Below are 27736 nucleotides of genomic sequence, written 5' to 3' on the forward strand. Positions count from 1 at the left end.
GTATCATGATGCTTTACATGAGTGGCGTGAACGGGGCCTGATACGATCGGCAGCAGTGGCGCAATGCCCCCGCTCTGTAGCCAGGATCCTCTCCAGAAGAGGCAGCTTTCGGCAAGGCAAAACCTTCAAGGCTGCACTTATACACACATTAAGAATTGCCCCTCTAAACATTGTTTTGCCACAGCTGAAAGAACCAGATAATGAGGTTTAATGAGACAGAGTGGCTGAACATCACGGATTAATGTTCTAGCACACCAGGAAGAAAAGGCCATAAGGAAGACGAAGTGCAAGGCAGCACCATTAGCTGGTATCAAAGAGATGCAGCCAATCAAGAGCAGCTATTAGGACTTTGAAATGAGATTAAAAGGCTGAATCTGGTCAGATAAAGGAAGTGGTTGACCACATAGCCCGGTTCACTGCTTCCAAGAGTGGTCAGCCAGGTGTTTCTGGGTGCTCCAAAGCAGGAGACTTATAGCTGGGTTTGGGGACCTTTTTCCAGCCTGAGGGCCACATTTCCTTATGGGCAGTATTCCAAGGGCCACATGTCAGCGGTAGGTGGGACCAGGAGCAAAAATGGGCAGAGTATAGTACTCAGCAGCACTGCACAATATGCAATTTACTTGGATCAGCATAACTTCAGTCTTATCCATAGCTGCCTAGGAGTAAGCTCCATTGGACTCTGCAATGTTTCCTGCTGGCTGCCTAGGTTCAACTTGCAGAACACATCTGAGCTTTCACAAAAGCTCCTCTGCCAGCCGAAACCCAACCTTTCAGAGAGAAAGCAGACAATCATGCAAAGAAGTGCTGCTGTCTATACTGGCTATCATGAAGCAGGGACCCCATCAAAAGAAAGGAAAGAAGTACCCAGCCTCTGCTTAATTATTTGCCAAATTCCCCAACTTCACCTATCCTAATCTGCCGCAAGCAAACTTGAAAGTCTTATTGTTCCCTCATTCATTTCCCAGATGCTCTTTGTCCTTGCTCTTGCTATGAAAGAAACAAGTAGGCCTGAAGGTAAACTCTAGTGCAAACTCCTTCCATTACTTCCTTAGACAAACGGCTCAGATCTACTGTTCTGCAAGTTGCTCTTTCAGGATATGTTTTGCTCAAAATGTTTGTGACCAGGGTGGGTACCTATTTCAGCCAGAATACAAAGCAATCTCGTATGCTTGGGGTAGACTTGCAGCTGTCCTTAGTCCTAAATCAAACTGACTCACTCTCTTGCCAATTTCTCCTCCTCCTCCTCTTCATCCTCCTCTTCATCCTCCTCCTCCTCCTCCTCCTCCTCCTCCTCCTCCTTCTTCTTTAAAAAAGCTTACATAGTTCTAAAGGCCAAGTTCTTTCCTCGGCCATTCAGATTGTTTACAAGAGGCATTATCATTCTCTCGCCTCCACATTTTCCGTATGGTTTATCGGCAAACATAAAAGCTAGGTGGTCCTTGCAAATGGAGCTGTCCGGATGAGCCCCCTTGTTTTGACATTTCTGGAGGAAGGGAAAGCATTTCTAAGAAATCATAATCATAATAATGTTTCTGCTTTAATTCCGAACCCCTCCAGAGTTAACTGGGAATGGAGGGGAGTGAAATTAGAAGGAAAGCGGGGGCGGAATGGTGGAGAGACAGGAAACTTTCCCACAAGTTTTGAACTTCAGAAGGTGGCTACATGCAGAACAGGCTGCGGTACAATCCTGGTCATAGAATCATGAAGTTGGAAGGCACCTCAATGGGTTATCTAGTCCAACCCCTTGCAATGCAGGAATCTCAACTGAAACCATTTAGAGCACAGAGCAAAAGAAGTATTAAAGGTAAATATAAAGGGACTCCTGACCATTAGGTCCAGTTGCGGACAACTCTGGGGTTGCAGCGCTCATCTTGCTTTACTGGCCGAGGGAGCCGGCGTACAGCTTCCGGGTCATGTGGCCAGCATGACTAAGCCACTTCTGGCGAACCAGAGCAGCGCAAGGAAACACCGTTTACCTTCCCGCTGGAGTGGTACCTATTTATCTACTTGCACTTTGACGTGCTTTTGAACTGCTAGGTTGGCAGGAGCGGGGACCGAGCTACGGGAGCTCACCCCGTCGCCGGGATTTGAACCGCCGACCTTCTGATCGGCAAGCCCTGGGCTCTGTGGTTTAGTATTATCTCCTCATAAATCAGAGTGCCAAAGCAAAAGGCATGCTGGGAAATAGCGTGGCACATTTGATTGGTCTGGATTAGGCCCAGTGGGGAACCTAGCTGCACAAGCGGAAGGTGCTAGGTTCAGTCCCCAATGGCATTTCCCAGTCCCCAAGGACTGGTAAAAACAGCTTGCCCAAAATCTTGCAAAGCCCAGCCAACACCAGCAATACTGAGCTAGAAGGAACAATGGCCTGACTCGGCAACTTCCTGCATTCTGCACCCGGTGCCCTATAACTCCCATCAGTCCCAGCCAGCGTGTTGGGGGTGGGAAGTGCCTGGTTAGCAGAGGCTGATCTAGAGAGTAGGGAACACAGAATCTTCAGAACCTTAAATCCCATGTGCCAAAACTATTTTAGCCTTAACTAAACATGCCCCTGGATCTCATGGTTGTGGCTTTCTTTGCGTAAACAAAACATGGGTGTGGCTTTTGTTTGCTGCTAATGAGAAAGGCCTAACGGTATGATGGAATGGGATTTCAACTCAAAGTTAAAATCCATATGTGGCCCCTTCCAAATGTTGCTGGACACCAGCCACATGGCTAAGAGAGAGGGATGATGGGAGTTGTAGTCCAGATACATGTGGAGGGGCCAAAGGTTCCTCACGCCCGACGGTGCTGTGTTAGGTGGACCTAATGGTCTGACTCAGTACAAAACAGTTTCCTTTGTTCCCATGTCTTAAGGGAAAGGTCGCTGCTCAGTGCTAGTGACCCTGCCTGGCATGTTAGAAGGTCCCAGGGTCAACTTCCAACATTTGCAGCTGAAAGGGTCAAGCTAACATGGAATTGGGGAAAAATATTGAAGCACGTGAAAGTAAGTGGGTACTCGCTTGGTGCAAAATAAGGATCAGGCAGACTCAGCAATGGAGAATAAGAAGGTGAGGTTTATTGCCAGGCAATAAGGACCCAGTTTGGAATCTCTTCCAAAAGGAACTGGGACCCCGATTGACAGAAATCCAGAGGTCTTTATACCTGAGCAAATCACAGCAAATCATAGCTCATGAGACAACCGTGAGGGATTCACAATATTGTCAGCGAGAATCAGCCAATCAGCAAGCTCTTATCACGCTACCAGCTCCTGGTCAAGCACAGAGTTCAAGTTCTGCTTTCCGATGCTTGCAGTGACGCTCTGTCTAACCTCTCCCCTAGTTATGACAGGACAGGGAGTTTGGAGATTTTGTGGTTTTGCTCTTCCTGTTCTGTGGATTAATTTAGCCTGTATCTGAGGGGATTTTGTACCAGAATCTCTGATTCACGTCTTCCCCTTGTCCAGGGTACACGGATGTTTGTAGGGGAAAGGTCGGCTCCTAACTTTGCTGTTCCAAGCAGTTTGCAGTTAGCTAAGGCACAGCTTCCCCTTTGATTCAAAATGGATTATAAAATACTGTAAGCCTTGATTATGTGTAAGCATATATGAATATATATTGAATATAGTGATTACTGATAACTGATTATATGGATAGCATAGGGGTAGCCCTTCTTCCTTGCCTCAATATGACTTCTCTGCCTGTGACTCTAGGGAGATTTTGCGAGCCAGAGAGGAAAATACTAGGCTCAGTGGCCAAGTACGTCATCTAACCTGCTTTAGCTTGGAGCTGCCTCTGTGACAGATGATTTGGTGGGGAGGCACGGAGACCTAATTTTCAGGCCTCAACAAACAGTCATGGGCCGCAAACACAACTGTTTGAGGATGGAAGAACATCTGTCAGGGATTCTTTAGCTTTGATTGCCGGGGTTGGACTAGATGGCCTTTGGGCATCCCGACCAACTCCATAATCCTAATTCTAAGACGTTTGGGTTGCACTTTTACTCTGAGTAGGCCCACTGAAATGAATAGGCCTAAGTGAGTCCTGTCCACCCATTTCATTGGTTCCACTCTGAGTTAATGTTAGTTGGCTACAACCCATTGTTTGTTCATTCCTCACACACACACACACACATACACACACACACCCTTCCCTCCCACCAAACAGGATCCGTTCGGTCGATGCGGACTGTCTGGCTTCCGCCCTGAAGAAAAGCGTCTCCATCGTCCTGGGATGTGACACTGCAGCCAGTGACAGACACTACAGCATGTAAATCTGTCATTGAGGTTTCCCTGACGGGATGCTAAATTTAGAACTCCTACCAAAACGGGGGGGGGGGGGGAGAGAGAGAGAGAGAGAGAGAGAGAGAGAGAGAGAGAGAGAAAGCCACCTCTGTGATGAATGCCTTGTGCCAGGAATTTGGCCTTTTACAGTGTTTTTCCTACCTTTGTATAGCGGTAAACCCTGCGACAGAGTTCTTTTCCTCTCCCTAAAAATGGCAGGGGGGGAGCGGAATAAGGGAGAAATCCTGCATATTAAGTACAAGATTATATTAATTATTCTCTGAGCATGGAACCTGGTGTAGCGCAGACAGAACCACTCAAGAAGGAGGTATCGGCAGGAGCGAAGGGTACCCCAAGTTTTGCAGAAGTGCAGCAAATCTTGAAAAAATAACACACACACCCTCCAAAAAGTACACAGCTCGGAGCATGCTCAGTAGCATACAGTGGTACCTCGGGTTAAGTACTTAGTTTGTTCCGGAGGTCCGTACTTAACCTGAAACTGTTCTTAACCTGAAGCACCAGTTTAGCTGATGGGGCCTCCTGCTGCTGCAGTGCCGCCGGAGCACGATTTCTGTTCTCATCCTGAAGCAATGTTCTTAACTTGAAGCACTATTTCTGGGTTAGTGGAGTCTGTAACCTGAAGCGTATGTAACCCGAGGTACCACTGTACAATGCTGGTTGGTCTTGCATGGGCGGAATGGATAATGGGGAAGAGGGATGGAACGGAGTAACTTGAAAAAAGGTCCTGGCTGGCTCACACCACGATCAGAAGGAGGGAGCAGAGACCTCACAGCTGCTGCTTACTCACATAATTCTATAAAAGCACACACACCGGGTGCGAAATAATACACGGAGGAGCACTGAAAAGAAAGAAGAAAAGTTGGCAGCGTACACCGATTCACCCTTCAGAGAGGGCTTGGGGTGCCCAGGCTGACACACATGTTTTTCAGTCGAGTTGCAGGTGATTAATTTTGCGGGGTAGAGGAGAACAGACATGAGTGTATACTGAAAGGGAAAGAGTGGGTGGAGAGGATGAAGGAAACCAAGTCTTTCCTTATCAGCATGGGTCCAGCTGCCGCTCAAATGACTATTTTTTTCTTTTTTCTTTTTTGAGAGAGAGAGAGAGAGAGAGAGAGAGCGCAAGACAGGATCTACCCAGTCAAACATTTCCTTCCAACACAGCTGGGGGTGGCAGGCAGGAGGAGAAGGGTGTTCATGTTAAGAGTAGGGTAGAAATGAACCCGGCTCAGTGGTTAAGACCATCCGCTTGGTGTGCAGAGGGTACCAGGCTCCCTTCCTAATGGCGTCTCCAGGTACAGCTAGGAGGGACCCCTGCCTGAAACAGCAGAGACCTGCTGCCTGTCAGTAGACAACACTGAGTTAAGGGGACCAAAGGGACTGACTCTGTTGTAAAGTCACCTTCCAATTTTCCCGTGTCTGGGGATAAAGGTCGTTGCAGAGCATCTGTGGCTTGGTTAGGACAGCTGACTCCCAAAGCCCAGACTGAGAAGACCCAGTTTGCCACACCTCCCCACTTAAGGAGAATCTGCGCATGCTTTTTAGTGAGAATAACCGAGCATGCACAGAGTAGTTTTGCTTTGCGCCACAGGCGCGGAACAGAATTGTTTTCCCGATATGCTGAGCAGAAGTTGTTGTTTTCTCAAGTGCCCATAAGGCCCAAACAAGAGCGCTGCCGCAGGATCAGGCCAAAGATGCTTCTAAGTCCAGCGTCCAGTTCTCCCAGTGGCCAACCAGATGCTCCAACGGGAAGCCCAAAAGGAGAACTTGAGCTCAAGAGCAACTCTCCCTACTTGTGATGCCCAGGACTGCTATTCAGAGGCACCCTGCCTCTGACAGCAGACCCTCCAAGTGTCCCTATTATTCCAGGGACAGCCCTGGATTTGCAGAACCCATCCTAGTTTCTGATTTGATCCTGGAATGTCTCACTTTTCCTTAGGACGTCCCTATACTCATCAGAGAAATGTTGGAGGGTATGGAGTTATCCAACCCACCAGGCCATCTGAAGGCAGTCCTGTATTAATGTTTAATGTTTTATTATGTTTTTAGATATGTTGGGAGCCACCCAGAGTGGCTGGGGCAATAAATAGTATAAAGATAGGGTATTATTATTATTATTATTATTATTATTATTGAATAGGATGCCCCTATTGTCATCGAATAAATTTTGGAGGGTACGTGACTGCAGAGGCGGAACCCAGTCTTATATCCTCCACAAATTTCTCTAATCCTCTTTTTAAATCATCCAAGATGGTAGCTGTCACTACCACTTGAGGCAGCAAATTTCACAGTTTAGCATATTATTCCATGTATAAGACCAGGTTTTTCCCCTAAAAACTAATGTCCAAAATTTGGGGGCATCTTATGCACGGATAGATCTCCCCCCATTTTCTTAAATTGGAGTCCCCAAAAATAGGGGGCATCTTATACATTGGGGCGCCTTATGGATGGAAAAATACGGTAACTAGAATCACCTCACACATCAGCTTCTGCAGCCTTGACAAAAACGAGAACCATTCCTCCAGAAGACACTGGTTCGAAAAGGCACACCTTACCTCATGAAGCAAGATTTAGGAGGTGGGAAATAAAATCTGGTTAAAGGTATTCTCCAGGGCTATGACAGGACGCCACTCCGTGCGAATGCCTGAAGCAGTGAAGCCCCTCAGAACAGCCTTTCCCCCTCAATCCAGTGGTGAACCAACCCGGTTGCGTCGGAACCAGGTGGCTTTGTGACATCAGAGTTGTGTTGCAGAATGAAAGGTAGAAAGGGTTCTTTGAACACCCTTCAGGGCAAAATGACCTCCATCGAGTAACAGAGAGCCAGGATTAGGACCTGAGAGACCTGCTTGCCAGGCGTGACCTTGGGCTGGTCACAGTCTCTCAGGCTAACCAACCTCACAGGTTCATTGTGAGGAGGAACGTGTTGTGGGGGAGAACCACTTTGACCTCCTAAGCGCAAAAGATGGGGTAGAAATGTTATCAATAGGCTGGTGCGCTACTACGCTTCAGAGCAGACTCACTGAACATGACTAAGTTAGAGCCGTTAATTTCAACAAGTCTGCTCCTAGCCAAACTTAGGACTCTGCTACATTAGTCAAAAAACAGCATTTTGAATACGTTATGCAACACCAAATGGTGCTAAAGAGCAAAATATGGGGGGGGGCAGGTATATGATCACATGATATGGTGAACACACACCATTTGAATGGTGATGCCCATCAACCTTTTTTTTGGGGGGGACGACTCAAATATTTTATTGGGGGACAAAGACCCTTCAGCCCCTAAGAGTTGGCTCCTATGCTGGGTAGAGAGTACATTCTTTGAACAGAGGTTTCCCCACCCCCTAAAATAAATAAAATAAACGAATTAAAAACAGCCACCACCAAACGTTATAGGCTTAGTAATGAAGACACGTTTAAAAACCTCAATATTTACTTTACACTGATGAGGCAGTTAGGATCAAGGAAGCGACAACTATTGCTATCCCCTACACACGCACACACGCGCGCGCGCGCACACGCACACACACACACACACACACACACACACTTGCTCAGGTTTATCACAAACCTCCCAGGGTTTCTAGATAAGACACCCTGTACCAGCCAATTCCAGATCAAGGTCTATTTTTGTAGCCAGGGCATGATGACCAGTCAGAAATATAGATTGTGACAAGGCTAATTTCCATCCTTGAAGATATAACAGGGCGTTGATTTTTTAAATGGAACTTTTAGATACAAAAAGGCTGAGAAGGGAAAAAGAGAATGCACCCGCCCACTCAGTTTCTTATATTCAAATCCTAATAAGCAAGCTGGTTTGCTTGCTTAGGAAAGGACGATGTCAATACAGAACACCTCCCAAGACTTCCAAGCAGCAAGATTGCTACTGACGGTTATTTGGGGTATTGTTTGGGGGGGGGATCAGGGTACCTTAGCCCAGGAGATGGATCAATCCACTAGTTTATTTCTGCATTAGGTGTACTCTGCTGTCAAGAATGGTATTTCATTTCATTTATTTTATTGGCCAATTCCCTTTCGTATTTTTTTCTTTACTGCTAATGCTTCAAGCGGGGATATCCACCATGGAGTTTTAGGTTCGAGCAAATCTTTGTATTTTGCCCAAACCATATAGAGAGATTGCCTTATAATGAGATTTAAAAAGTTTTTATAGATCTTGACTTTATCGTAACTTAAGTAGGCTTGCCGGCCATAACTGTTGTCATGTCCTTCTGGGTCCTGAAGGTCTGTATTTTGTAATACCATTCCCTGATCCAGGAGAGACAGGCTACCTCGTAATATTTTATTGCAGTTATATCTCCCCGCCCCCCAGGCGCTCAAGAGGGCAGCCATGGTTCTACCCGCTCCTCATTTAACCCCCACAACAACCCTGTGAGGCAGGTTAGGCTGAGAGGCAGCAATTGGCCCAAAAGTCACACCCCCAGTGAGCTTCATAGTTTAGTGGAGGATTTGAATCCTGTTCTCACTCAGGTCCTAGTCTGACACTCTAACCACTACACCAGACTGCCTCACCTGCTGAATAACTCTGGAGATCATTTTGGCAGAGTGTTGCTTCAGCTTTATTTCTACACTTTGCTTTCTTTTGCCTTTTGGCAAAGACCAAGTGCAAACGCGTGCTCATTCACTCATAAAATACGCCTACGTCCAAACCTGCTGACTTCTCGTTTTTGGAAAGATGCAATGAATTTGTGGGTTGCCCTTTACCCCTAGACGATCCAGTGGGAATCTTATTAAATCACTAGGAGGACGGTCCCTTGCCCACAGCCGAGAGTTCTTGCTGTTTTGCTCACAAACCGTAACAAAACACCAGCCTGGCTAATTAAGGGAGATGCTAATGACTTTGCTTCCGAATCTCAAATGTTAAGCTCACGGCAGAGACATTTTCTACCTTTTTCAACGAGAAGTTTATGCGCCCAAGTCTGGTGGGTTTCGCTAAGCGCAAGTCAGAGGTTATTATTACGAGCATTTGGTTCCAGGTTTTTTTTTATTATTAAAAAAAAAAATCTCTGGCAGGCAGCCCAGACACAAACGTTTCTAATAAACGTGTTGTGGTTTTTTGATCACTGACAAAATCAGGTTAATGACACCTTTCAATGCCTCTATAATAACTTCTTTTTAAAAAGGAAACACCAGTTTTCACTCATGCATTCCCATTGTTGATATTTTTCAGCCATTCTCACCAAATAATCATGCCACCCTATTTTTTTGCATTTGGGAAATGCCATATATATATATATATATATATATATATATATATATGCTTTCGTAGATTTTCACGGGTACAGGAATGCAGGTTTTGGTGTCTTCGGGTGTCTTCCCGTGTAAGAGTCGGGGTGTCTGGGCGACGTTTCGACGAGGTCTCACTCGTCATCTTCAGGCTGGTGCTTTCGGCTTCTTGTTACTGGAACAGAGCAGAATCTGGTGTTTGAGTTCCTATAAATACTGTTGAGGGGTGTGGTGTATAGCCTCCAACGTTCTGGGCAGAGAGGAAGTTCCTAGATTAGTGTGCCTCTTCTTCTTTTGTTCCTTAATTACTTGAGGGATATCTTGAGTGATTTCATGAGAGTATTCAGAATATCACTCATGAAATCACTCAAGATATCCCTCAAGTAATTAAGGAACAAAAGAAGAAGAGGCACACTAATCTAGGAACTTCCTCTCTGCCCAGAACGTTGGAGGCTATACACCACACCCCTCAACAGTATTTATAGGAACTCAAACACCAGATTCTGCTCTGTTCCAGTAACAAGAAGCCGAAAGCACCAGCCTGAAGATGACGAGTGAGACCTCGTCGAAACGTCGCACAGACACCCCGACTCTTACACGGGAAGACACCCGAAGACACCAAAACCTGCATATATATATATATATATATATATATATATATATATTCCTGGCGTTCATGCAGAAGCTACCTAACGGAGTCCACTGCTTAGCTGATGCCCTGCTCCCTATTGCCCACAGGTTCATATTACAGTGGTACCTCAGGTTAAGTACTTAATTCGTTCGTACTTAACTTGAAACTGTTCTTAACCTGAAGCACCCACTTTAGCTAATGGGGCCTCCTGCTGCCACCGCCACTACACGATTTCTGTTCTCATTCTGAAGCAAAGTTCTTAACCTGAAGCACTATTTCTGGGTTAGCGAGTCTGTAACCTGAAGCGTATGTAACCTGAAGCGTATGTAACCCGAGGTACCACTGTATTTGAATCAGGGGTCATTTAGCTGCGGTTCCTGCACTGCAGAGGGTTGGACTAGATGACTCTTGAGGTCCCTTCAAATTATGCAAATTATACAATTCAGTGAGACTCAGCAGCAGGAGATTCAGAAAGACGTGAGGAGAAAAGAACCAGCTCCCAACATAGGAAGCTGCCTTAGACCAAGTCAGAGCACACTGACAGGCAGCAGCTCTCCAGGGTTTCAGACTGAGACCTTTCGCAGCCTTACCTGGAGATGCTGAGAGTTGCAAGGCAGATGTTCTACCACTGAGTTATGACTCTTCCCCCAAACACCGCAACATCATCATCAGCTGCATCATGCAGAGTCAAACCACTAGAACACCTAGCTTAGTACTGCGTACACTGGCTGGCAGCAACTTTCCAAGTTCCATGGCCAGCCAACATTTCTCAGGAGAGATCTTTCTACTACAAAACCTTTCAGAGAATCATCTGCAATATGCAACCCCCTCACCAGCTCCTATTTTGTCACCTGCAAACAGGATAGAGAGTTTGCAGGGAGCCATTTTGCCTGGGAGCTAAATAAATCAAGACATGTTACAAAAAACCTATCAACACTCAGCCACCCCGTGCCTGGGCACGGGTGGTAAAGGAAAGCCGCAGCTCATCGGCAGAGCATCCGCTTCGTATACAGAAGGCCCCAGGTTCAATCCCCGGCCTCTCCAAGCAGGACTGGGGCACACTGCTATCTCAAAGACCTGGAGAGCTGCTGCCAGTCAGGGTAGACAATACTAAGCTAAATGGGCCAACCCTCTGGCTCATTAGGAAGCAGCTTACTACCCGAGTAGGAAAGTGTCAAAGTGGTAGCTCAGAAGCACCTGGGAAAACCCAGGTTCAATCCCCTACACATTCACCTCAAACCCCAGAGAGCTGCTGCCAGCCAGTGTAGACAATATGGAGCTAAAGGGAGCAACTGTCTGACTCAGTCTAAAGCAGGTTCCTTCCTATGTCCATTTATTTGTTCCTATCAACAAGCTTGAAAGACAGAGGGGTTTTGTTCGGGCTAACAGTGTGGGGTTTTTTCACATTCAAATTGGCCACTGCCCAGCTCCCAAGACAGGAGGGGTCAGCGCATCACCCTTGTTCCTCCCTGAGGCTTAGCATCCTGCACAGAGGGATCAAGCTTGCCTCCGGGGATGACTGCTTTCCCTTGTTTAGCCTCTGTTTACCAAGGCTACTAAGGGGAACCAGAGCTGGTGAAAGGAGCGAGGGAGAATCTTCCTTTATATTTAGCTCCCCTGCTGCTGGATATAGCAACCCTGGGTTTATTTAAGAGCAGACTTTCCTATATTAAGAATATCAGAGATTAGCAGGTCACCCCCTGCTATGTCCCGGCCGGGATTAAATGCCCGTGACTGTGTTCAGGCAACCCAGCAAACACACTTCACAAATGCCCCGTCCTTTTAACCCAACTTCGCTCCCGTGCCTGAAGACTGGCAGAAGGAACTCTAAACAGCAGCCACCAGCCAGCAAAGGTCAGCATAGGACTGCAGAGACCCAAAGGATGATCTAGTCCCCTGCAACGCATCAAAGCCCTCTCAAGCAACCCAAGCGTCTGGAGCACAGTTGAATGGTTTTTATTTAACTTATTTTAACGCTCTGTGCATTTTGTAGGGGTTACATCAGCCCCAACCAAGATGGCCAATTTATTTATGTATAAAAAAATATATGTGCATTCATAAAACAAACCCAGACCAGTTCACAAGAGTCGTATGCAAAACCGCACCATAAAAACCAGGTAGGTGTATTTAAAAAGTGGAGATTATTTTGAATAAACATACACAAATTTATTGATTGATAACATGGTAGATAGATAATGTAAGGATTTGCATAATTTTATAGCATGCAGAGAATAATATGTGTTGAGAAATCAGAGAGAGGAGCTGAGGGAAGTCTCTGGGGGAGGGGAGGGAGGGTTTGAGAGGTGGGGGAAGGGGAAAAATAATGAATATGATATGTTTTGATAAGTTATGTTGTAATTGCTAATAAAAATATTTTTAAAAAATAAAAAGTGGAGATTAACTGTTACGGAAAGGTGCACTTTTAATCACCTGCATAAGCTTGACAGCGAAAAGTTTTCAGCACGCATTTCAGAGATGAAACAGAAAGCGCCTGATGAACATCTGTCAGCAGACTACAGTGGTACCTTGGGTTACATACGCTTCAGGTTACATACGCTTCAGGTTACAGACTCCGCTAACCCAAAAATAGTGCTTCAGGTTAAGAACTTTGCTTCAGGATGAGAACAGAAATCGTGCTCCGGCGGCGCAGTGGCAGCAGGAGGCCCCATCAGCTAAAGTGGTGCTTCAGGTTAAGAACAGTTTCAGGTTAAGAACAGACCTCCGGAACGAATTAAGTACTTAACCCGAGGTGCCACTGTCTTCCACAAAATTGGGTGGACTAAATGCTCGGTTTTGTGTTGATGTCAGATGAGCCTCTTGTGGGGATGACCAGTGATGCTCCGGTAGGTGCTCTCAAGGATTGAGCTAGGATCAGGTGGTCCCTAAGGATGCTCCAGACTTAAGTTGCTTAAGGCTTTGTCAGTTAATTTAAGGGTCTCAAACCTGGTAGATGGGTAGCCAATGCAGATGCTTTAACAATGTATTCAGTCGGATGCCTGCCCCCACCAGTAGTCTGGGAGCTGCATCCTGCACCAGCCACAGCTTCCAAACCAAGGCCAAGGGCAGCCCCACACAGAGTGCATTGCAGCAATCCATCCTCGAGGTCACCAGCGCATGGCCCATGGTGGTCAGGCTTTCCCAGACCCTCCAATTGTCCTTATTTTCCAGGGAAAGTCTTGGATTTACAGAAGCCGTCCCGGTTTCTGATTTGATCCTGGAATGTCCCACTTTTCCTTGTTGTTGTTGTTGTTGTTGTTTAGTCGTTAGGACATCCCTATTTTCATTGGAGAAATGTTGGAGGTTATGGAGTTATGTGACCACCAGTGGCGTAGCATGGGGGGTGCAGGGGGGGCCAGCCGCACCGGGCGCAACATCTGGGGGTTAGGGTTAGGGGGCGCAAATCCACGGGTTAGGGGGCGCAAATTACTTGCCTTGCCCCGGGTGCTGACAACCCACGCTACGCCACTGGTGACCACCTGCCCCCCCTCCCTGAACCAAGGAGATAAGTAACTCTACAACCTATAGGCAAGTTTTAAAATGTTTAATATTTTATTATGTTTTTATGTATGTTGGAAGCCGCACAGTATTGAATAGGACATCCCTATTTTCATTGGAGAAATGTTGGAGGGTATGCTACCCCTTGTCCAGGAACAGCTGGAGAACCAGATTAAGCTGGTAAAATGGCACAGAGGATGCTTTGGTCTCTAGTGACACTTTCCAGGAATAACCCCAAACTAGGCACTCACCAGAGCGGTGTGGAGTGGCATCTGGAAGGCTCCAGGTTCTTATATATATTCTTATAACACACAGAGGATAATGAGACCTGTATTAATATTGCAGGTTGTAGTCATTCCCAGCCCTACTCACTGTAGACCCACTGAAGTGAACAGACATGACTAACTTAGGTCCATTCATTTCAATGGGTCATGCCAAGTGTTACCTTAGCTGAGCAGATACAGCCCTGCACTTGGAATAGGGACTCCGCAGAAACCAGAACTGGCTACCTTTTGCAGAGACTGCAAGAATAGCTCCCCCCCCCCAAAAAAAAACCCCAACAACTCCTCGGAAAGCATTTATACTGCAAGACATACAAGATCTCTGCTTGCCAACTCTAGGTGGGCTGTAGGAACTTTATGACTCGAATTCTAGAACAGCTGCAGTGGTTGTTGTATACAGACATGTTCTCTGGGTGAGAGTCCTATCCAAACCACAAAGGGGAGCAGAGGTTATCAGCAGACTTGGGAGAACTCAATGTTTGCAAAATGTGTTTTTTGGGGAAGGGGGGCACCCAGTTTCGTTGGGAGGGACAGAATACTTCGGAAAAACAGCCCTATGAGGACTGAGCATGCTCAGTAGCCACAGAAAGTTGACCAGCCGGTGTGCAGAGAAAGGACGGAAAACCAGGAGGGAAGATGGAATATAATATCGGGGGGGGGGGAATGAACTGTGTGCTGCAACCCATTGTCGCATTTCCCGTTCATTACGGTGGACCTGCAAAACCCTGCACAGATTCACCTGCTTTTAATTAGGACCTTTGGTCCTGCGCTCTGCTCATTGTTCCGCCTGTCAATTGCATGATCCTTGGGTGCAGAGACCTATGCAACTCTTAAGGCGTGATGGCACTGTAATCAGAATACCAATACCACCTGATCTTGGCTTTTTCAACGTGTTGGTATCATGCCTTGCTATTATATAGCACACAATGCATTGTGAGGTTCTATGCACAAAGAACTCAAGCTTCCTACTGAAGAATGATAAAAGGGTTTTTTTAAAACGTGCACATTGCTCTAATGGCTTGCTCCACATTCCCTGGATCTTTGGGGAAAAGGCATCTAATTTGTTTTGTAAATAAATAAGAGATTGCTTTAGCAAATCAGCAGGAACTTGGCCTCGCTGCTTCCTCTCTCCCTCCAACCGTTATAGCTGGTAAAATGTAAAGCCATTAAATGCCACTATTTTACACAAAAGTGGGGCGGGGGATACACACATCCAGGAAATTCTCCATTTCCGGATTACCAGTCCTGTTTTAAAGCAGCAGAATTTCCGATCTTCCCTTCAGACCAGAGGGCAGGAAGCCCACAGAGCAGACAAGCCCAGCCGCCTGATTAAACAACCACCCTAGACACATTTCCTGGACACGAGCCACCAGGGGGGGGGGCGGGGGCGGGGGGGAAAGACAAGGTGCAGGAGGAAACATGCAGACCAAGCCTCGCTTGTGGGTTCAGCCCATCTCCCCGCAACCCCGCAAAAGAAAAAGGCAAACCACAGACAGAGCCATCACCCATCACACTTTGCCACCAGCACAACCCCATAGATCAGGCTCCCGATTCATAAAATTGGGTCTCTCCAGAGGTCATCTGGTGCAACCCGCTGCAGAAACTCCACAACTACAAAATTCTTGCTTAAAAACCAGTAATAAAGGAGTGGCCATCACTTTCCTACCAGTAACAAGTAGGGCTGCAGGTACCTTTTATCACCTTTGGTGGACGTGCCCGAAGAGTAAGGCTTTCTGGGAAATGATATATAATGAAATGAAAAAGGTACTTAAATGTACTTTCCCTAAGAAACCAGAAGCCTTTCTCTTGGGCATAGTCGGCCAATTGGTGTCAAAGAAAGATAGAACTTTTTTCATGTATGCTACCACAGCAGCAAGAGTACTCATCGCAAAGCACTGGAAGACTCAAGATTTACCCACTCTGGAAGAATGGCAGACGAAGGTGACAGACTATATGGGACTGGCTGAAATGACCGGCAGAATCCGTGACCAGGGGAAAGAGACGGCGGAAGAAGATTGGAAGAAATTCTAAATTTATCTTAAGAAACATTGTAAAATTAATGAATGTTAAAATGTCGAGGTTTCAGGAAAAAATGGGGATTACAGCTGTAAAAGATTAAGTAAAAGAAAAGAATAAGGGAAAAATTCGACAAAATCAAGTGCTAGGATTTGTTGAAATAATTTCGGAAATTGGGATGTACAAAGGGGAGGTATGGGGAAGTCGGCGAAACAAGGTTTAAGAAAAAAGGATATGAAATTATACATGTTTGTTTGTGTATTTGTTTGTTTTGTGTATTGTTTGTGTTTATAAAAAACTTTGAAAAACCAATAAAAAATTTTATAAAAAAAAAACAAAAAAACAAGTAGGGCTGCAAGCACATACCCCCCCCCCAATGCAGGGCCTTAGGCGGGGATTTGGACTGGCCCCATGCCAACTCAGCTGTAGGCCCTGAATAAATTGGGAGAGGGAGTCCTAATGTTTAGTTAGGGTTTTAAATGCCTATTAAGCATACAGTCAGGAGTTGGTGGGGGGACAGAGAGACCCTTCCTCCTCTCAACCACACTGCAGACAGCAGAACTGATCCTTCCACTCACCAGCTGGGCGGGGGGCAGAAAGTGCAATCCTGTTAGTTGCAGGGGTCTGCTTCTCTAGGAATTACCCAGCTGGGAATGCACTGGTGAGGTACACCCCTTGCAGCCAGCAGGACTGAACCCTCCTGGCAAAGCAGACCTCTGCAGCCAACAGGGTTGTACTGTTGAGCGGACAGTGTGGTCCTGCTGGGGTCTGCTTCCAATGTGCATTCCTGGGGGGTTGGGGGCGGGGAAGGCAGACATAGAGCAGACCTCTGTAGAAAGCAGGCCCTCCTCTGTTCACCAGCTGGCCAGGATTCAATCCTGCCCTGTTTCACTCTGAACAGCCCGGTTTTGTTTGCGATGTGGGCTCTGCCTTGCCCCAGTAGCAGGTCCTTGTGAAGAACTACTGCCAAACCATCCTGGATACTGCTGTCGAACCAGCGCGTTCTCAGACTGCTCCTGCCACAAGCTGCTGCACCAGACAAAAAGAGAAAATCAGAACATAACACATGTTTGGGCTGCTACAATCCAGTGTCACATGTCTCTCTGCCCCTGACCACTTTGCCAGCAGCTGAATGTGCTGTACTGTGTTAGGAAGCAGACACTGTGCCCGGGGGGAGAAGCTGCCTTATCCTGCATCAGACCATTTTTGTTGTTGTTTAGTTGTTTAATCGTGTCCGACTCTTCGTGACCCCATGGACCAGAGCACGCCAGGCACTCCTGCCTTCCACTGCCTCCCGCAGTTTGGTCAGACTCATGCTGGTAGCTTCGAGAACACTGTCCAACCATCTCGCCCTATGTTGTCCCTTTCTCCTTGTGCCCTCCATCTTTCCCAACCTCAGGGTCTTTTCCAGGGAGTCTTCTCTTCTCATGAGGTGGCCAAAGTATTGGAGCCTCAGCTTCAGGATCTGTCCTTCCAGTGAGCACTCAGGGCTGATTTCCTTCAGAATGGAGAGGTTTGATCTTCTTGCAGTCCATGGGACTCTCAAGAGTCTCCTCCAGCACCAGAATTCAAAAGCATCAAGTCTTCGGCGATCAGCCTTCTTTATGGTCCAGCTCTCACTTCCATACATCACTACTGGGAAAACCATCAGACCATTAGCTCAGTGTCATCTACACTGGCTGGCAGCAGCAGCTCTCCAGGGTTTCAGGCAGGGGACCTTCCCAGTCCTACCTGGAGATGCCAGGGACTGAACCTGGGGCCTTCTGCATGCAGAGCAGATGTCCCACCACTTGGCTACATCCCTTCTATGTTACAGTACTGACCAAGAAAACAACACAAAGAGTCAGGACCTGGGCACAAGAGAGTCCTCTCCCCTCCTGTCATTTGCAGCAACTGGTCTTCAGAAGCATTGCTGCTTCCAACCATGGAGGCAGAGCTGAGCCATCATGGCTTATCAAAAGCCTTATTTCCCCCCATGCATTTGTCCAATCCTCTTTTCAAGCCATCTGAGTCAGTGGCCATCCTGCAGGAGAGAGTTCCATAGTGTAACTACTGTATTTTTCACTCTATAATACACGCCAGACCACAAGACGCACCTAGTTTTTGGAGGAGGAAAACAAAAACAAAAAAAATATTCTGAATCTCAGAAGCCAGAACAGCAAGAGGGATCGCTGTGCAGTGAAAGCAGAAATCCCTCTTGCTGTTCTGGCTTCTGCGATAGCTGCGCTGCCTGCATTTGCTCCATAAGACGCACACACATTTCCCCTTACTTTTTAGGAGGGAGAAAGTGAGTCTTATAGAGCAAAAAATACGCTATGTGCCATGTGAGGAAGCACTTTCTCTTATCTGTCCCGACTCCTCCAACATTCAGACTGTGAGGTGCTCAGCTCGTGACGCATGCAAAAGGGCCTTCCTGCAAGGTGTCAGGATTTCCTGAGTGTCACCTGCCAAGGCCCAAAACCCTCGAGTTTTCCGCCCAGCACAAGCCTTTGGCTCCAGAGTTCTTTCTGGCTGTTCAAAGAGAGGCAGCTCAAAGCTTGCTTGGAAAATGACAGTGAAAAACAATGAAATCCCTCTGATTTAACGAGCTCCTGTTGCTCCCCCCCAATTCCCTCTTTTGCCTTCCACCTCCTTGCTTCACCCTGGAGGCAGGGAAGCCCGGAAAAGCGCGAGACACTTTTGCTGCTTGCCTTGAGTCGCGCAGCCTGCTCCTGCTGCTGTTTTGCAACACTTCCAGCGTGATCCAGAGTGAATCAGTCTGCCACTCCCCTCCAGGTGCTGCGCAAGGAGGAATGAATGAGATCCAGCTCACAGGAACTGGGGTTTAGGGGAATAGTGAGGAACCTCAGGCCCAGGAGCCAAATATATTTGTCAGCTCGCCTTTCCACAAATATACACCTAGTTTACCTGCTTCAACCTGCGGCCGTTTTGCTGGTAGGGCGATAGCGCATGTTGACTTTTTCAACTTCCCAAAATGAGGGGTGCTAACTAGTTGCAACATGACATGAGAATTCAAAAGACATTTGGGTTAAATTAATAGGATTTTGTTCTGCTTGGCTAGTGAAATATGTGTAAAATTGCGCAGAACTCATTAAAAACAACTGCCATACATTTTATTTGCCATTAATACAGTGGTACCTCGGGTTACAGACGCTTCAGGTTACAGACTCCATTAACCCAGAAATAGTACCTCGGGTTAACAACTTTGCTTCAGGACAAGAACAGAAATCACACGGTGGTGCGGCGGCAGCAGCGGGAAGTCCCATTAGCTAAAGTGGTACATCATGTTAAGATCAGTTTCAGGTTAAGAACGGACCTCCAGAACGAATTAAGTTCTTAACCCGAGGTACCACTGTAATGTGTTAATGTTTATTTATTAATATTTTTTATTATTTATTTAAATCCTTGAGCCAGATCACACTGGGACATACCCTCCAACATTTCTCCAATGAAAACAGGGACTTCCAAAGGAAAGGCAAGACAGTCCGGGATCCAGTCAGAAACCGGGGCGGCTTCTGTAAATCCGGAGCTGTCTCTGGAAAACAGGGCCACTTGGAGGGTCTGGAATAAACCCATCTGGGCAAAGAAGCTTTATACAGCACAGGTTTCCTCCAAGGCCTCGTCTCACTCTCAAGGGCAGGTGCCCCCCCCCACCATCCTGAGTCAGTGGGAGGCGGGGGGAGTGGGAGGGTGCTGAGTAACGCTCAGGGTGCCCTGCCTCTCCTTTCGAGGAACGTCACGCAGAGGGCATCCAGGATCCAGTAACAGCCCACAAGGCATGCAAATCCGTGGCTCCCCGCATGTGTTCATCTCATCACGCCACAAGGCTCTTAATCTCCGGCTGGCTGGGGGGGGGGAGCGTGAGAGCAGGAGGGGGGGGCTATTCTTAGCTGACCTCTTAAGCAAGCCAGAGAGTGTGATGGAGCAGAATGCTGCTCTCTCTGTGTCTCTCGCTCACTGCTGTCAGAAGAGATGCACCCGAAGCGTTGGGATTCCCGATGGTGGCGCTGTGGAAGTTGGAGCAACCTTGCTGCAGCATCAGGCTGCTGGCTATTCTTGGGGCTGGCCCTACCATTAGGCAAAGTGATCAGGCTGCAATTGCTGAGAGGTGGGGACTGGGGTTCCCTAAGCAAGCCTGCTGCCCTCAGCTGCCGCAGAAGACACCACCAATCCTCATGTAAAGTTCAGTTTGACCAGCTTGCACACATGGATTAGGCTGCAGGTGAGGAGAGGCGCCATCTTCTCCTTTGCCTCAGGCAACAAAATATATTGGCCCGGCCCCAGCTACTATGAGGAGAGGATGTTGGCTAGTTGAGACCCTGGCCTGAACCAGCAGGTTCTTCTAATGATGGTTGATTCCCATGAACCGGTATGCAATGACATACAGCCTCCGAACCCAGAGACTCCATTGGATCAGGCGTGGAGACTCCTGCCTCTGCTGGCTACGGATGATGGGAGTTGTAGTCCTCCAACATGTGGGAACCCAAGGTTGAGAAAGGCTGGTCTAGCCAATGTTCTCCAGAGTTTTAAAGAGGGGACCTTCCCAGCCTTACCTGAACATGCCAGGGACTGAAACTGGGGCCTTCTACACTCAAAGCACATGCTCCACCACGGAGCTGAGGTTCTTCCCCATTAGAGGGCAATGCTTTTCCCCCACAACCAAAGCACTGATGAATCAGCTGCCAGTAACTTTCAAGAAAAACAACGCATCAAACTGTTCTACCAGCTCTTTTTCCTTGCTCCTTCACCTTCTATGGAAACAGTTTGGCCTGCCTCTTTTCCGTCAAGTCAGCTCTCTCTCTCTGCGGAGGAGGAAGCAGCCAGAGAAGACGACAAGGGGAAACAGATTTCAATTCATATATATATATATATATATATATATATATATATATATATATATATATATATATTCGAAAGGTGCTTTCACCACAGATTGAGCGCATGCAGCCGTGACTCACTCGCACGAGGACAGAGCACGTCCCACCTACTCGAGAATCAAAAAGGATGAGATGTAAACGGAACAAAGCCCAGGAAGTATATGGGTGGGACGGGGGCAGGCCAAAGGGTGACTTTCTGATGTTATGAACTCCAACTCCTGAAGCATCTTATTTACCACAGCGGTCAGCAACATGCCACCATCTTGGAAAAGCAAGATTCCACCTGTGCTATTTGTCTCCAGCCTGGAGAGGTTCACCTGACACCGTCCTCCAGAGGCAGATCTACTGTGGAACTAGTGAGACTTCAGAGCCCCACAAAATGTAGGTCCACCACTGCCTTCCTCATATTCCTGCTCTGAGCCCTGGATTAAAAGAGACCTTTTTTATACCGCAGGCTTTCCATAGCTGTGCACTTTTCATCCACTGAATTTTAGATTTTAGTGATGCTGTGTGAATCGCGTCATACACTTTTGCTCTCTGCTGCTCAAACTTTTATGTTATTTTATTGATTTTTCAATCTCCCCATTGCAATTTTTGATCTTTTACCATTGCAACCCGGCTACAAAACACCCTGACCATTAGGCATGCTGGCTGCTGGGAGTTGAAGTCCAATTACATCTAGAGGGTCACAGATTTTCCAGACTTGTATTCCTCTGAAGCAGCCTGACTTACACTCGCAATGTTGAAATGGGGGGCTTTAATTAACCTGCCAGAACACCATCCTTTTTCCTTTTTTAAAAGTGTAATAGGATATTTATTCTGGTTCTGCTTGGTACATATGTGCCAATCAAACATGTTCACTCATTGTCAGTTCCATTTGCACGCCACTTTGCCACAAAACCGTCACAGCTCACAATGAATCAAATGAATAAATGTAAGAATTACTAGGGGCTTGCTCTCCTCACCAACCCACCTGCCACTATCCCCATATTAACCTCCTAGGGTTTCCCCTTCCCACCCCATGCAACTACTAAGCTCACTCTTCACCTTCCCAACCCCATTACTCCATGCAAATCCAGGACTGTGATGTGGCCCTAAAAAGTCCTCCTAAGGGCAGCCGCCTGATGACAACCTTGCGTTTTTATGTATATAGGAAGAAAAAAACTTATTGGGTTGTAGCCAACCGAGTTCTACTCAGAGTAGACCAAATAACATTAATGGACCTAAGTTAGTCATGCCCATTATTTTCAGTGGGTCTACTCTGAGCAGAACTGAGATGTGAGATTCCTGCCCCACAGAGGGGCGTCGGGCACCTTTGTTTTATAGTTTCAAACATGCGCTAACTTTTGGATACCAGAGATGGCTGTTTTCAGGACCTACCCTATTCCGATGACTGGTCTAATTGTTTCTAATACTGAATTTTAATTTGGTGTAACCCACCCTGGTAAAAGCTAAAGGGACCCCTGACCATTAGGTCCAGTCATGGCCGACTCTGGGGTTGCGGCGCTCATCTCGCTTTATTGGCCGAGGGAGCCGGCATACAGCTTCCGGGTCATGTGGCCAGCATGACTAAGCCGCTTCTGGTGAAGCAGAGCAGCGCACGGAAACGCCGTTTACCTTCCCGCTGGAGCAGTACCTATTTATCTACTTGCACTTTGACATGCCTTTCGAACTGCTAGGTTGGCAGGAGCAGGGACCGAGCAATGGGAGCTCACCCCGTCGCAGGGATTCGAACCGCCGACCTTCTGGTCAGCAAGCCCTAGGCTCTGTGGTTTAACCCACAGCGCCACCCGCGTCCCGGTACCAGGTGGCAAAGGGTACCTGCTGGCAAAGGGTGGGTAATAAATTTAATAAGAGAAAGAAGAATGTTACATGCACCCCATTAAAAAACACACACTAACTGGGTAGACAGATAAAGAGATACAGATAAAGAGAGACAGATAAAGAGAGACAGAAGTAGAAGGAAAATGCACCATCAACATTTGTGGTCATGTGCAAGACTTAACATGCATGTGCAACCAGAGTCAAGATACAGTTGCCACTGACTCAAGGCAAGAGGACTTAAATCTGCAGTGTTATACTACTCCTGTCCAAACCAGGATTTCCCAACCTTGGGTCTCCGGTTGTTTTCAGACAACAATTCCCATGATCCCTGACCACCGGTCTTGCTAGCTAGGGATGATGGAGACCCAAGCATGGGAAAAATACTACATGGATGTCCTGTCTGCTCTCAGGTTCAACATAGGTTCCTCCCCTTTCTGCAAGAACCCAAAATGAGCCCTATAGCTGGACCAGATCCAAAGCCCATCTAGTCTGGCATCCTCTCCTCCCATTTACCAATTCAGTATATTTTCTTTTACAGTAATTGTCAAATAATTCTGTGTACATTGCGGCAGCCTTTGGCTATGTGCAATAAAACTGACTGAGACTGAACTCCTCTCCTCCCATGTTAGAGGGTAAGGATTTGCTGAATTTAATATTTGAACTGGAATACAAAGTGGGAGGTGTGAGGAGGTCAAGAAACTAGTGAAGAAAATATAAGATTTGAAAATATTAATCTATTTTTCAGTTTTGATTTTTGGCTTTTCTCTTTGTTCTTATTCTTTATTCTTTCTTTTATCAACTGTTTTTCTACTGTGTATTTTTTATTTGTTTTGCTTTTGTAGTTTGAATGTTGGAATTTGTTTTTATTGTTTGTGAAATATTAATAAATATCATTTAAAAAAAATAAATGAACTCCTCTCCTCCCAGTGCCCCAGTGGGAAGCCCCACAGCAGGACCTGAGTGCAAGAACTGCTTGCAATTCCCAGCAACTGGTATTCAGAGGTGCACTGCCTCAGACAGAGGTAGCAGAACACAGCCACCAGGCCCCCGCAAACCATAGCTAGTAGCTCCGACAGCCTCAGACATCCCAAGGCCTCCTGCTCCCTCCAAAAACTCCCTCCTTTCTCCCTCGCTGCCCCATGTGCTTGGCGCAGCCTTCCAGGACACCTGGGCCTCCTGCCTTTGTCACACAAGCTCCCTGGTCCCATCGGAAACTTGAGCACTTGCTTCTCAAACACCCACAGGCTGGATTAGCCCACACCGAAGCAAAAAGTGGATTCTCATCTGGGTACCCATAGGGCATCCTCCCCTCTCTGGTGTTAGCCTGGACCTTTCTCCCTTTAAATACATTTCTCCCCAAACCTTGGAAAGTCCAAAATGGCCAGTACTGAAAAACCCTGCATTTAAAGTGGGGGGAAGGGTCCAGGAGCAGACTGTGTTGGGGTTCATGTTTTGTTTGCTCCCATTATGGACAAAGTCGCTATTTACTCCTGCCACAAATTCCTCCCCTTCGTTGTTTTCTCTGTGGCAGAACCTTATAGATTGCCATCTCCTCGGGGCAGGGACCATCTGCTCCTGCTCTGTGGAATACAGGGCTCACGGATGGCATCAAATACTGCACTAATAGTAATAATACGCCTCGAAAGATAACAAAGGAAGGTCCTGATGGAGAGGAAACAGGGAACACCCTAAGCAAACAAGGACAGCTGCCCCATAGCAGTTCCGCTACTATGGATGTTTTCTAGCTTAAATCAAAGAAAGGGCTTGTTTATATTTTTGCAGGGGGTGGAATGGGTGATTACAGAATATATATATTCTTAAGAGAACGTGGAGAGTCTGCTGGCCTACCGGCAGGACAACCCATTTTAAAATAGATCATTAAAATAAGAAATTCCTCTGGAGTGACTCAGCAAGCAATATCTGTTTCCTACGTTTTTATCTCTGCCCTTTCTGCAAAAAGCATCCCCCAACCTATCGCCCTCCCTGGATGCTTTGGGCTACAACTCCCATCAGCTCCATGGGAGTTGTAATCCAATGCACCTAGAGGGCACTAGGTTGAGGGATAAGTCTGAACACATGCACAATGCATTCACACGCCCTCATTCCCACAACAAGCTTGCGAGGTAGGCGAAGCTAATGACAAGCGACAGGCCCCAAGGTCACTCATTGGAGTTTGGACCTTTGTTACCTGGAGATTAGGTCCAACATTTTAACCTGTCCTAGGTGGGGCTGATGGGGGTTAAGAGTCCCAAACACCTGGTTGGCCAAGACTGCTGTAACCATTACACCACACTCCCAGCAAATTAAGCTTTAAGTTACAGAACATTCAGCACAAACCTCTAATCAAGCTTGGCAGACGTCAGTCTAGGCCTCCCCAAGTGTTGCAATGGCCAAAGAACACCAACAACAATGAGAAGGCTTTTGGGTTCCAAGAATTCAGAGTTCCTTTTTGGGTTCTGAGATTTTGGGTTTGAGCAGAAGGAACATGAGATCAAACAGGGTGATGTCGGGGGGGGGGAGGGATAAGCTGTTCCAAACTATTTTAACCATAAACATGTTCCTTTGCATTCGTGGTTGCTAAACCGAAAGGAAGCCATACTTTTTAAAAAAAATAAATAAATGATGCTCCAGGGTTAAAGCTTGCGAGAGGGCACTTTTCTGATTTGGAGATTATTTGCATTGAGGTGTGTGTGAATCTATAGCTATCGAGCTGTGAGTAAGGAAGTCAGTGGCTCAGAGGTGCGCCTGTCATTTACACAATCGCAGTTACACAACTGCAGAAATTGCAGATTCTGCACTCTGCACATCCTCAGGCGCACCCACGCTGAAGAACAGCTTTCAAAGCAAAGCTGTGAGCTTACCTCCTGACTGCAGAATTAAATATTTAGTAGGAAGAGGGGAAAGGAAACAAATTGTTCCACAAAAACCTGTTATCTGCATTATAACCACGAAAGAAGATGGAAGGGGAAAGAGGTTAATCTGGGTGTGGGTAGGAGGAGAATGAAAAGAAGGGTCTTCCATCAGAGTTTTTTTGTTTTTGTTTCTTAAAGATTTTAATTTAAACAAGGCAAACAAAAGGAAAAAGATTACACTAATATCAACACAGTACAATGCAGAGTATCAGTTGATATCCATTAGAAGGATTCAGAGTTCAATAAACACTAAAAACAACAACCCAATACCCAGCCTCCAGAGCTCGAAAGAAGAAAATTGGGGCGGGTTGGAGGGAGAGATTAAAATGTGGAAATGGCCAAAGGAAGTTGTTGATGAGGCAGAAGGAAACTTTTCTCTTTCACCCAATTCAGTCTGACTTAAGATTTCCCTACCACATGATGCATGAATGACCAGAGTAGCTAAATCGTTCCTCTTTGCCCTGGATTTCGAGACCTGATAATGTATAGTTTTAAGACAAATATTAGTCCCGTGATTGTATGTTGTTTTTAACTGTTTCTAATATCATGCTTTAATTATAATCAACTCCGGGGCCTTAGAATGAAGGGCAGGTTAACAACAACAACAAATAAGATTGGTCTGTTGTAAAGTGTTCTACACAACAGGTAAATGGTACGCCTCTGAATAAGAGCAGTCTACCTCCAAGTACCGAAAACATGAGGAAGAGGAGGATGGGACGAAAAGGCGCCGCTGCTGTTTTCCATTTAATTAATCCAACAAAGTCTGATCAGTTTAGAGCCACTGAAATTAACATACCTAAAGTAGAAAGGTCCATTAATTTAAATGGGTCTACTCAGCGTAGATTGGCTACAAATGTTTGCTTTATACACAGACACAAAGCTTTTTAAATTTATTTTAAAGGTAAACTAGTCGGAACAACTAAGAATGAAGAAATTAGAAACTGAAAATAACAGCACCGCAGTGCAAACAGTGTACTGGCTAGGTCTGATGGGAGTTGTTGTCCAAAACATTGCAAAGCGGGGGGGGGGGGGGTCGCATCAGCTTGGCAAAGGCTGACCTAAAGACAGGCCTCCATGCTCACGGACAGTCTATCTGCAAATATTAGGTACCGAGGGTCGGAGAGAGAGTGAGTTGGGCAACTCTCCCTCCTCCTCGCCATATACTGTCTGGAGCGGGTTAGGGCCTCTGACGGGAGTTGTAGTCCGAAACATTTAGAGGAGGGCAGCAAACGTGGGGGGAAGGCTGAGCTAAATATAGAGACCCTCCACGATCAGGGGGAGTCTACCTCCAAATAATAACAGATAAGGGGGTGGGGCGGAAGGGAGGGTAAAGACCTGTGCCTTGTTTACAAACTCAAAAACACACTGGCTGGCTGGAAGGGGGGGGGTGCGGACGGGAGTTGTAGCCCAAAACATCTAGAGAAGCCAAGGATGATCTAAATAAAGAGACCCTTCATGATAAGGGGCAATCTACCTCCAAATATTAAGGGATTATTTCCCACCCCCACGCTGGCGGAGGACTGACGGGAGCTGTAGTGCAAAACATCCGCAGAAGTACACCGCCTTTTTGCTGGGGGGGGGGGAGAAGGAGGTTGTTCTAAATCCTCCATGTATAGAGGCGGTCTACCTGCAAGCAATAGATACGGAGCAGTGTGGGGAAGAAAAGGAAGAACGGGGTGGGGACGGAGGCTGTCCGCTGCCCCGTTTCCGAGCTTCACGCCGCACCACCACCTAAGGCAAACAAAAACCCCAAATTGCAAAACTCCACACATTTCGGACGCGCCGCAGAAGATTAAGCGGATCTTACCTGCGGGAGGTCATCGCAGCTCCTTGCCCGGGAGGGACACGCCCCCCCACCAAAAGGGGGAAAAAAAGTTGCGTGTATTTCCCTAGTTCACAGCGCGGTCCGCTCCTCTCGCAGCATCAGGCGAAGGAGCCAAAGGGAGCGGCTTCCCTAAAGACTGAGAGAGGGAGCGAGGGAGGGGCGACACTCCCGGGCCACGCCCCCACGCCCACCTCCATATATGGGCGCCCAGTCCCGCCCTCTCGTCCAACGCCGAAGCCGCTCATTGGCCGGAGGGTGGAAGCAGCCCAGGACACGCCCCCGCCCCGCGCTCCTCCAGCTGGGGCTCTGGCAAACCCACGTGTCAGCCAAGGGGAAAGCCCTCCCTGCAGAGA

The 27736-nt window shown here is 47.0% G+C and overlaps 1 protein-coding gene across 2 annotated transcripts in view; it reads right to left on the bottom strand.

Annotated features, from left to right (window-relative positions):
* Positions 1-27502, bottom strand: part of LOC309536167 (tyrosine-protein phosphatase non-receptor type 11-like) — a 61121-nt gene extending 33619 nt beyond the window's left edge. Inside the window, exon 1 of one of the 2 annotated variants that reach the window (XM_082230108.1) lies at positions 27366-27502. In XM_082230108.1, the coding sequence (XP_082086234.1) occupies positions 27366-27379 (14 nt within the window). In that variant the 5' untranslated portion in view covers positions 27380-27502. Of the gene's footprint in view, positions 1-6834; positions 6992-27365 lie in introns of those variants that run through there. The other variant, XM_082230109.1, reaches the window with a different exon arrangement.
* Between the last annotated feature and the right edge of the window lie 234 nt (positions 27503-27736).

This window comes from Podarcis vaucheri (genome assembly GCF_965113315.1).
Source record: "Podarcis vaucheri genome assembly, chromosome: 7".
In the NCBI taxonomy this organism is placed as follows: domain Eukaryota; kingdom Metazoa; phylum Chordata; class Lepidosauria; order Squamata; family Lacertidae; genus Podarcis; species Podarcis vaucheri.